Here is a 12089-nt window from a genome sequence, read left to right as displayed (position 1 = left end):
ACCCAGTGGCTGGTCCCATGTCAGACTAATTATGGAAGCAACGTGAGTTGTCAAGCAGCCAGTCCTTGTCATCAACAACTCCTAAATACTTAACTACCTAATTCCCATTATAACTAAACCAAAATCTGCCAAAAGTTATAATGCAAAAACAAAAAATACGTATTCAACAAAAAATAAGATACAAGTAGCAACCAAACGTAAAACAGGAAGACTACCTAATTCTCCTGTCTGACGACCTGTCCTGCCATCACCAACGAGCCCAAACAACGAAGGTCGCCTAGAACTAGAGAACTAGAACTAAAGAAATATCCCTCAAGTAAAAAGAGGCAAAAACAGAATTAGAACGGCAAGTCGCCACCTCAAGCACCTTGGCGACTGAGACATTCTTCATAAAAGCTACTGATGTAGCAACTGCTCTAATACTGTGTGCTCTCGGTGCCTGGCCTTCACAGGCAGCCGAACCACCACTTTTAACAATAAGATCTCTGAGGAAAAAGGATACACCATTCTTTGATATAGGTCTCTTGACATTTCGGGGTGAAACAAACAGATGACGGGGACGTCCCTGAATGTTCTTCGTTCAGCGTAAATAGCATGAGAGCGTCCTAAGAGGGCAAAGAACTAATTCCTCATTTAAATTACCGACAAAGTTTACCAGCGACTTCAGAATGAAAGACCTGGGAATGGGATTATCAGATGATTCAGTCTCTGTGACAAATTCGGGAAGGTATGACAAAATCATGTCTTGTCCAGATCTGGCAACCAGAAAAGAGAATGCTTGCAGTTCACCCACCTCTTGGCTGTAGCCAGCGAGACAAGGAAGAGTGTCTAAGAAGAGAGCTCCCTAAAATCGGCCGTATTCAGAGGCTCAAACGGAGGGAACCTTAAGGCTTGAAGGACTTTATGTCCCATGTCGAATGAGAACACTGCGGACTGGGTCGAGATAGGGAAAAAGATCGAATTACATCTCTGATGTCATAAGATGAAGAGATTTCAGGGAGCCTCACCTTAAAAACATAGGAAAGCATCAACCTATAACCCTTAATGCATGAAGGAGACAGGCCCCTGTCATGATGTAAATGAACTAAAACTCTGCTATTTTCGGTAAGGAAGGTCTAGAAATTGAATGCCTTGAGACCTACACCAAAGTCTGAAAACCGACCATTTAGCCTGATAATTTACTCTGGTTGACTGCCGTCTGACAAGAGCCAACTGTCCAGCCACTCTGGAGGAGAACCCTTTGTGCTTGGAGAATCTCCTGACAGTCTCCAGGCATGAAGATGAAGCATGTGGAGCCTCTGATGGAACCAATGAAAATGGGGTTGTTTGAGATCTGGTATCTCTGTCAGATGAATGGGGGCCTCCTCCAGTGCTTCCAGTAGGTAGGGAAACCACTCCTTCTGTGGCCAGAATGGGGCAATCAAGGTGAGATCCAGACGCTTGGTTGCCCTCACTTTGTTGAGGACTAACCTCACCAGAGCGAATGGAGGAAATACATAGGCTTGAAGGCCCTCCTAGTACTGCAAAAGAGCGTCTGTCCCGGCACTCTGAAGAGTCTGGTAAGGAGCAAAGAAGATCTGGCACCGAAAGTTCAGTGGGGTGGCAAACAGATCGACTGTGACAGGCCACTTCTTCCTGGGGCTGTCGAAAACTTCCTGGCAAAGTGTCCATTCCGACCCTTGAACTTCGTTCGGTCTCGACAAGGCATCTGCTAAGACGTTGTGATGGCCCAGGATAAACTGAGGGACCAACGTAATCATCCTGTCTTCTGCCTAACACAGGATTGATCGGGCTTCTTGAGTGAGAAGGTCCGACTGTGTGCCACCTTGGTCTCTTAAGTACGAGACTGCTGTGGTGTTGTCGATGAAGATCACTACAACCGGCTCCAACAGTTGATCCTGAAATGAAAGAAGGCCTAGGTACACTGCCCTTAGTTCCCTCCAATTTATTGACATGATCCTCTCTTCCTCTGACCAAAGGCCCAAAGCGGCTTTGGAGCCCAGGTGCGTGCCCCAATCTTGATCCGAGGCGTCTGACCAAAACATTAGGTCCGGCAGAACTGAAAGAATAGATGTCCCTGACTTGAGGCAGTGAACTTGCATCCACCAACAAAGATCCTTCCGACATTGTGGAGAGGAGGCGACCATCGTATCCGCAGACATGAAATCCCATGACTGGCGAAGTGTCGACTGAAGGGACCTCATTCTGAGACAACCTCTGGGAACCAGTTGGATGAGGGATGACAAATGGCCCAAGAGAGTCCTCCATAGAGAAACTGGCTGCATTACAGAGGACAAAAATTCTTTGACCAGACTTAGAAGCTTGTCTATCCGTTTCGGAGAGGGAGAAGCCCTAAAAATCTGGGAATTCAAAACAATCCCCAGATAAGTCATGATCTGGCAAGGGATCAGATTGGACTTGTCGAAGTTGACAAGAATGCCCAACTCTACACAAAGAGACAGAACTATCTCCCTCGACCGAGACATTTCTCTAGAGATTCGGCCTGGACAAGCCAATCGTCCAGATACCGAAGCAGCCTTATGTTTAACCAATGTAGAATAGCCGAAACAGGAGCCATCACCTGAGAAAAGACCTGTGGAGCAGTGGTGAGGCCGAAACAAAGGGTCCTGAACTGGAAAACTCCCGAGTCCGTGAAAAACCGGATAGATGGGGATTTGCAGCTAAGCATCCTGCACATCGATGGCAATCATACAGTCCCCCTTTCTGACAGATGAAAGAACAGTCTGAACCATCTCCATCTGGAACTTGGAATTTAGAATGAACTTGTTCAAGAACGAAAGATCTATGATGGGGCGCCAGGCACCCGAGGCCTTTAGAACTACAAACACCTGTAAGTAAAACCCAGGAGAAGGAGGAGCTCGCTCTATGGCATCCTTCTCCGAGAAGGCCAATAGCTCCTTCTCCAAGGCTTGACCCCTGATTGAGTAAGGAGACTGCTGAACTTGAGATTACGATTGGAAAGTGGAGGTCTTGAAACAAAAGGGATCTCGCAACCTACCTTCAGGACCTCCACTATCCAAGCATCCACTGCTCTCTCCTGCCAAGCTGACCAATGGCAAGAGAGACAAGCTCCTACTGCAGTCTCCAGGCGAGGTAATGACTCCTATTTCTGAAAATTCTTACACACAGACAAGGAAGAAGAAGAAGGTCCTCCTGGAGGTTGAGCTCTTCCTCTGCCCTTAGATCCACGCCAAGAACCTCTCCTGGTTTCAAAGGGTGACTGCCAGAGGAGGAAGCCGAGGAGCCAGAAACATGAGATGTACTCGGGAGAAACGAGCCAGAAGAAGGAGATTGTTGGGCTGGAGCAGAAGGTGCAGGTCTGACACTAAACTTACCCTTACTCCTTGAAGAAACAGGAAGGCCCGAGGAAAAAGCTCTTGATAAGACCCTGTAAGCTTGGGAAGAGGCATCACCTTGATGTTCCTTTAAAACCTCAGAAAGAACAAGCAGATCAAAAAGGGAATCGCCAAAAGGAGAAGAGGACAATAAACGGTTTCTCCGAGTCTCCGAAACAGAAGAGGGTAAGTGCGACAAATACAGGTTACACCTTAGAGAAACGAGAAAGGCCTGCATAGAAGAGGCAAGCTCGTTCTGATGTACAGAAACGATTGAAATAGACGAGCAGAATTTCTCAAAAAGAGGAGCATCGGGAGGAATAAACCCAGAGTCCTTGACATACATTAAAAGACCTCTAAGAACCCACATTTTGAAGGATTGAGCTTCTTGTAAGGAGCTCATAACAGACTCTATGGCAATAAAGTTTTTGATCAAAACCGAGACCGAAGCCTTGGAAAGCAGAGGTTAACCCAAAAGTCGGACGAAATCAGAATTTGGTTTGGGGGGTCGAGAGAAGGAAGTATCATCTGCCACCTGATAAACTCCTCTCCGGTGTCGTAGAAGAGAAGAGAGTTTCCTCTTCCCTTCCCTGATCACCTTCGAAAGTTTAGCGGTGACGTCTGCCCTCACTATCGCAAACCTCTGAGCAAAAGGAAAACATAAAAATTCCCGTGACCGGGAAGGACTGTCAAGAAAAATCCCTTCTGTAATACGAGGCAGAGGCTGCTTCTGCTCTTTAGGCCTTGCCTGAGGAAGAAAACTCAAAATTAAATTAAAAAGTTTCTTGAACTCGACATCATGACTCATGACCGCCGTTCAAGGATACATCAATATCACATGAATCCATGTCATCATCATCATCATCGTCAGATCCTAACTGAGAAACTTCCTTCGAAGTAACATCCTGACGACTAGGTGTCTTAGGTCTAACACTAATACCCCTTCCCCATTCTCTTAAATAACCGCCCTTTGGCACTGTTACGGGATTAACAAGGGACAAATTGGGTAAAGAATCATCAGGCACCTGCCGGACCGGATCCCCATAGGCCTTCGCCACTACGGGGTTCTGCTGCACCGTTACCCATGGTGCTGTCGACAGGTACCTGACGAGGAGCTGAAAATGAATCTAAAAGAGTGTTAGACATGCTAATAAAAGCTACTTCAAAATTCTGTGACAGCTTGTTAAACTTGGCAGAAATGTCTCTTTCTAAACTATGTTGTAATGTTTCAAATTTCTTCTTCCAACTAGTTTCCATTGCCAAAATCAGAAACGACTTCATTAGATACAGGTCTAGCTACCGATTTCTTTTTCTCCTTAATCAATCTTTTATGCTGCAAGATTCTTTGATGTTTAATATACGTCGTCATGGCTTCGCCAGACCAAGCCGCAGCGAGAAGTCAAGTCACAAACCGCCCATGACAAGAGCTACAAAAGTCATTGGGTTCATACTCCCTGCTACTCATCCTTGTCCCACAACCCGGGCAATTCCTGATGCTGCTAGCAGAAGGAAGAATCGCATTATCTTGGCTATCCACTGGACTGTTGGACAGGTCACGTAATTCTGGGTCGCACAAAAGTTCGTAAAAATAAAATATATACCACATTAGAAATAAAAGTTCATTAATTTAGTGGATATGATACATGAATGGTAATTAGCATAAAGCCACATTAACAATTAATGAGAGCTTTAAAGGCACAAAAGGTTTAGGAAATTTATAGAGTGTCTGTGATGTAAACAACACAGGCACTCGTTAACAACTGATTTTCAAGGGAAGGTTTTGTAACAGTCAACGGCAGTGTTGCCAACTGGCGGACAGAATAGGAGGTAACAGGTTTGCCAATGTGGTAAATTTTGATGCGGTTTTTGGGGATTTAGGCCTAGATAAATTATATTAAGGTAAAGTTTATTAATATGCTTTTTTAAATAAACCTAAAACTAATTTAATTCACATTTATATTTGACAGAAAAGCGTTAGCTACCACAAGTGAGAATATTAGTGACATACAACTTTTATCTTAATTTTATTTTATTTTTCAATTATAATTCTGAAATTTTCAGAATGCCAAGACTCCGGTATCTGTTCCCTGAAAGGAGGATACTGTAGCAACAGTCAATGTGATCATCATTCAGAAGAAGATAGTGAAGGAGGATGTAACGGTCCTAACTGTAGATGCTGTACTCCTAAACCAGGTTTGTTTACATGGTCATATTTTAAAAATGAGATTACACACACATACATATTTTAAGACTCCTGTATAAGGAATTATACAAAAGGATGTTTAATCTTTTCTTGGTATGGTTTAGCACATACTTATTTTCTGTACTGAAAATTTCATACCTGTATTAATTAACATCTTTTGGAGGTTAATGCCTCAGAGTAGAATCATTGCACTATATAAAATGATACCTTTTGCTGTTAAATATTCTTTCTTACATTATAGAAAAAAACTATTTACATTTTCTTAGTATGTGTGGAGCTGGACCTGTGCACACAAGCACAAGGTAAATGTAGCAGAGGCCGTCATTGATGATTGTTAGTTTTGCTCTGGGTTTTATTTCTTTTAATTGACCATTTTCAGATTCTTCATATGGAAAAAAATTTGTTTGCATTAATGATATGACAGTGTTTCTTATAATTTTGCTTATTTTCCTAATACATATATAATTATGAATATTACAGAATGCCAAGACTCAGGTATGTGTTCCCAAAAAGGAGGATACTGTAGGAAGAGACAATGTAATTATGATTCAGAGGAAGAGATTGAAGGAGGATGTGGTCCAGATTGTAGATGCTGTGCTCCTAAGCCAGGTTTGTTTAACTGGAAGAGTTTTAAAAAGCAAAGAATTCTCTCTCTCTCTCTCTCTCTCTCTCTCTCTCTCTCTCTCTCTCTCTCTCTCTCTCTCTCTCTCTCTCTCTCTCTCTCTTACAAAATATATGCAATCAATTCAAGATTACTGAAAGGAGGAAGTATTAATAGAGATATTTGATCTTTTCTTGGCACGTTTAAGACTTATTTTCTGTGCTGATAGTTTCATACATGTATTGATTAATATCTGTTGAAGGTTAATGTTTTAGTTTACAATTATTCTAATATAAACAATTATACTCATAGAAGTACAGTACATAAATATTTTTCTTCATAAGAAGTACAGTACATAAATATTTTTTCTTACAACATGCAAAAAATAGGTTTGGATTTCCTTTACAGTGTGTGAGGAGTTGTACCCATGCACATATGAGGGAGGCAAATGCAGCAACAGCGGTTATTGTAAAGAAGATGAAAGAGCTATTGAAGACGGATGTTCTGGCGAAGGGTGTGTGTGTTGTGCTCCTAACATGGGTTAGTATCTTTTTTATTTGCGAGTATAATGCTTCTCCAGTAACTTTTGAGTTCTATTAATTTCATAATGTGAAGGAAAAGCAATTTATAGCATATTTTAAAAACCATTTAACAAGGTAAAAAAAGCTTTGACCTTTAGTGGGTCTTATTTCAGCTGTCCACCTGAGGGGTGAAGATGTGGCACATGCACATATGTAGCACATGATTGGCTGACAGTCAATGCTGCAGATACCCGTAACTTTTGATAAATATTAAACCATTTTTCAAAAAATATATGTGTGAGACGAGTATGACCTAAACATGCGTGTCAAAATTAATAGTGTATGCCCCTCCCTTTGATATGATGAGCTCTATTTCCCAACACTGGGTTTTATTTCTTTTAATTGATAATTTTCAGATTCTTCATATGGAGAAAAATTTGTTTGCATTAATGATATGACCGTTGTGACGAAGTGCCAAGTATCTGGTTACTACACTTACCATTCATTAATTGATGCCTCACAAATACCAGACACCTGAACCCTCATCACAGGTACTAAACGACTGAATACTCTAAAGGCAACAGTGATCCCTTAACAACTTACCAGTATTGCATAAAATCAGACTAAGTTCATCAAAACAGGTGTGAGGTAATCTTGTAAGTAATTAAATTAATCAAAGGGCGTCACTCCATCAACAACTTTAAAAGTCTAAGTATTTCCCTTGATTTCAGAAGTATAAGTACTTCCCTGGTTCTAAGTCACCACTTCAAGTTAATGAAGGAAAACAGATCAATTACCACTCTATGTTTCTACCTAACATCAATATAATCAAATGCAAATATACTGCTATAAAAATGAAAACACTTATAAAAATTTTAAATACAAAAATTTATTATTAAACTGAAAATTTATAAGTAAAATTCACAATATCAGGGAAAATTACTGTTATTTGCAAACAAAGTAAAGTTTAATTAATTCTTGAATCAATTATGTAAAATTAAATCAAAATTAATTTATCATAAATTCAAGAAAATTAATTCAATCAAAATTCAAAAGTGTTAGGCAACAATTGAAAATTTGAAATTAATTCACAAGTGCTAAACAACAATAAAACTTGAAAAGAATTCTAAGTAAATGCAAATTAATTCACAAGTGTTAAATTTAATTAAATGTGCAATGATTAAGCAATGAAAATAACTAAGTCAATTAAATTATGAATGCAAATGAAAATACAGAAAAATGTGGACAATATCAAAATTTGCAAAAAGCATTAATCACACAGAATATAGAATAAAAAAGCACACTTCAATAAGAAAATGAACGAATGCACAAAAATGAAACAAACACAAAACACAAAAATTTGCAATGTGTAAAAACGTAAATAGTTTCTCTCAAACCACTGTAACCATCAGTTATTTAGTTTTTACCAAACCACTGTTCCGTTCAGTTATTAGTTGCAACTAATAAAAATATAACACACTTTACCTTTCTGGTATACCAACTTCTTTCTTTGCTGCAGGCTTGTGTCACACTTTCACAAAACCAGGCGCCATTACAACAACAGTGTGTGTTCAGATTCCACAAAAAACACTAAATACTACTAAATAAACTCTAAGAAATGTCAAATCTGAAATTTACAAATTACGAGTGACCATTCAAATAGGTACTAAATCGTTACGTTACTTTTAAAATCAAAAGTGCTATGAGAGAGAGAGAGAGAGAGAGAGAGAAGTGAACGCCTCGAGTATCTAAGATCTAATGAAATTCTCTTCCTTATGGAAGCTGGACAGTGGATGACACAAAACGTTTTTGGCAATAATGCTTTCAGAAGCTTCAAAATCTTACGCAACTTTACATACAAAATGTGTAATCTGCACGTGGCTTTGACAAAGACATACACGTATGAGTCCAGTCTGTTCAAAAAAAAGACACGTACTCGACTCGATCGACCGAAGCAGAAGGCCCTTATCTTACTTGATGACAGAATCCCAAAACACATTGAAGATTCGAGCTCGCTTATCAAACGTGTTGATAGATTTTGAAAAACAACTCTAGCTTTGAATGGACAAAGATATTCTCTCTCTTTCTACATTCTACGTTATATATATATATATTATTTTACATTATGTTATGCGAAATCTGAACACATTTAAAACATCCTATCTCTGAGCTATCTAGGAATCTGAAAAAATGTTGCACAAAATCTTAATACACAATATTTTATACAATTGAAGAGGGGAAATATGGATTCTGACAGTAGCAATATATAATACAGTGTTTCTCATAATATTGTTTTATTTTTCTAATACATATAATTATGAATATTACAGAATGCCAAGACTCAAGTATGTGTTCCCAAAAAGGAGGATACTGTAGCAAGAGCCAATGTAATTATGATTCAGAGGAAGAGATTGAAGGAGGATGTGGTCCAGATTGTAGATGCTGTGCTCCTAAGCCAGGTTTGTTTAACTGGAAGAGTTTTAAAAAGCAGAGAATTCAATCTCTCTCTCTCTCTCTCACAGAATATATGCAATCACTTCAAGATTACTGAAAGGAGGAAGTATTAATAGAGATATTTTGTTGTGTATACGTACGGGCTTCCTTTTATTCTCAGTCTGTTCTTCGGTAACTTTGGTTGTATTTGTTCAAGTTAATTGTTATATGGGCTAACCTTCATTTATTGCTTGTGGTTGAGTTTTTCTTTTCTTAGGAACATTTTAGATTCATTTCCTTTCATTATCCAGTCTCTCACGAGTTTAAAGGCTTGAGTACGTCGTAGGACTCTGGGCAAGTTAAACACCACTTAGTTTATCTTAAGTCTATTATTACACTACACAAAAATCACAGGGAACAGAGAGTACACCAACACAGCCTCCCCGTATAAGGCTTTGTTCTTAACTGAACTTCTCTGAGACCTCAAGTGAAGTCTCAACCTAACTTATACAATTAAGCTCCTTCTTAACTTCTACTAAGACACATCCTACTACTTCTTGAGTGGCTTTTCCTACTTCCGCTGCCACCCCTATGTGAACTTAATTGTTGTCCTAATCTACGGTAACCACCCACTGAAGGTGTCAAAGTTTAGATTTTCCACTGGGGCTTGCAACTTTTTGTTTTGGAAAGCTGCTACCTATGTTTAGTCACGTTTTTCCAAACTGCTATTGCTGCAGTGTGTTCCTACCACACTTCTACCTCCTCCTGGCTTTCATCTACCATAACTCTACCCTCACTCTACATATTTCTACCATCACTCTACCAGTGGAATTTCCTAACTAATTGTCCCTACATGTATTTACACAGACTTCTATTGTACTCCTAACAATTTGACATTTTCTTGGTACTGTTTAAGGCTTATTTTCTGTGCTGATAATTTCATGCATGTATTGATTAATATCTGTTGAAGGTTAATGTTTTAGTGTACAATTATTCTAACATAAACAATTATACTCATAAGAAGTACAGTACATAGATATTTTTTCTTACAACTTGGAAAAAATAGGTTTGGATTTCCTTTACAGCATGTGAGGAGTTGTACCCATGCACTTATGAGGGAGGCAAATGCAGCAGCAGCGGTTATTGTAAAGAAGATGAGAGAGTTATCAAAGACGGATGTTCTGGCAAAGGGTGTGTGTGTTGTGCTCCTGACAAAGGTTAGTATCTTTTTTATTTGTGAGTATAATGCTTCTCTAGTAACTTTTGAGTTCTATTAATTTCATAATGTGAAGGAAAAGCAATTTATAGCATATTTTAAAAACCATTTAACAAGGTAAAAAAGCTTTGACCTTTAGTGGCTTTTATTTTAGCTGTCCACCTGAGGGGTGAAGATGTGGCACATGCACATATGTAGCACATGATTTGCTGACAGTCAATGCTACAGATACCGTTGACTTTTGATAAATATTAAACAATTTTTTCAAAAATGTGTGAGACAAGTATGACCTATTAAAAGGCGTGTCAAAATTAATAGTGTATGCCCCTCTCTTTGATATGTCGAGCTCTATTTCCCAACACTGGGTTTTATTTCTTTTAATTCTTTTAATTGATCATTTGTTCATGAAACTTACCTGTCAGATATATATATAGCTGTATTCTCTGAAGTCCGACAGAATTTCTAAAAACTTACCATACACGTAGTGGGAGTAGGGTGGTTAGTACCCATTCCCGCCGCTGGGAGGCGGGTATCAGGAACCATTCCCATTTTCTATCAGATTTCTTCTGTCGCCGGTGTTGTAAACAACTGTTTACAGCACCTCCGCCTCAGGATTTTGGAAAACTGTTCTTGCTTAAGTATCCTCTTGACTTTTTGGTTTTTTGATATTGGATCGATAGCTAGGCATACGTTGACTTTGGATTGTTCAGATTTTGGCTTGGTTTTTTCCTTAAATAAGATGTCTGGGTCTAGTTCGGCTAGCGCCAGGGTGTGTATGAAGGATGAATGTAAGGTGAGGCTACCAAAGGCTTTGGTTGATCCTCACACAGTATGTAAAGGTTGTAGGGGACAAGTTTGTACGTATGATTTTCGCTGCACTGAATGCGAAAGTTTGACTGATGTGCAATGGAAGACGTATGAATCCTACGTTAATAAATTAGAGCGTGACAGGATCAGGAGGTCTTCCTCCAGGAGTAAATCGGGTAGCAGACAGGGTATTAATGTATCCCCTTCTAACCCTCCTGTAGAGTTTGTGACTCCTAACCCCGTAGTGTTGCCTTCGGCCCTCAAGTGGTGTCTGCGGAGGGTAATGCCCTTTCGCTTATTTTGGATTCTTTGAAAACGCTCGAATCCAAATTGCTTGCCTTGAAAATATGCAAAGTGCTAAGTGCAGTGATAGTGCCCCTAGTGAAGTGGAGGGGGCGTCAGATCAGCCCTATAGCGCCTCTAGGCTGGGACCTCTGCCGGACTCCCAGGACTCAGGGAGAGGGCATGTCGAAGGCCGAAGGAGGGTTACGGGGATCCCCCACTGATCTGACGTCCCTTCAGCAGCTCCTGTAGACGCTTCCCAGGCTGCTAAGGAGCGTGCTCGAGCACGCCTCCTTAAGGATTGTTTTTCGTCCTCCGACGCGTCCTCCCCGCGCAAGGGGTGGGAATCTCGTCCGGATTCGCGGCCTCTGAAGAGGACCTTTCAAGATCAAGACGCTTCACGTCATGCTTTGTCTGATTGGCAGTCTTCTCCGGAAAGCGTAGCTTTTCCGCCCCAGAAGAAGACTAGGAGTGCCCCAGTCGCTCTAGAGCCAGGGCTTTTCCTGTGAGAAGGAAGAAGGCGTCCCCTCGCCTTCTCACAGGCACAGCTCTTCTCCTTGCAAGGAGACTTCTCAGACTGAAGTTATACTCGCTAAGCAACGTCAACTGGATGCTTTGCTTAAGCAGAGGGAGACGGTTCCTCGTCGCAGGAAGGATGACAGACTGCCGG

At 40.4% G+C, this 12089-nt stretch overlaps 1 protein-coding gene and 1 long non-coding RNA gene across 3 annotated transcripts in view; one reads left to right on the top strand and one right to left on the bottom strand.

Annotated features, from left to right (window-relative positions):
* LOC135199550 (uncharacterized) overlaps positions 1 to 12089 on the bottom strand; it is a 355175-nt gene that overhangs the window by 242951 nt on the left and 100135 nt on the right. The gene's annotated exons all lie outside the window — the stretch shown is intronic.
* Positions 1 to 12089, top strand: part of LOC135195718 (extracellular matrix protein A-like) — a 99797-nt gene that overhangs the window by 49487 nt on the left and 38221 nt on the right. Inside the window, exons 30-34 of the mRNA XM_064222139.1 lie at positions 5418 to 5549; positions 6040 to 6168; positions 6569 to 6700; positions 9012 to 9140; positions 10200 to 10331. Coding sequence (XP_064078209.1) covers positions 5418 to 5549; positions 6040 to 6168; positions 6569 to 6700; positions 9012 to 9140; positions 10200 to 10331 — 654 coding nt within the window. The remainder of the gene's footprint in view (positions 1 to 5417; positions 5550 to 6039; positions 6169 to 6568; positions 6701 to 9011; positions 9141 to 10199; positions 10332 to 12089) is intronic.

Source organism: Macrobrachium nipponense, chromosome 23 (assembly GCF_015104395.2).
Source record: "Macrobrachium nipponense isolate FS-2020 chromosome 23, ASM1510439v2, whole genome shotgun sequence".
NCBI classification, from domain to species: Eukaryota; Metazoa; Arthropoda; class Malacostraca; order Decapoda; family Palaemonidae; genus Macrobrachium; species Macrobrachium nipponense.
Note: the sequence above shows the minus strand (reverse complement) of the source record. Positions and strands in the feature narration are given on the sequence as shown.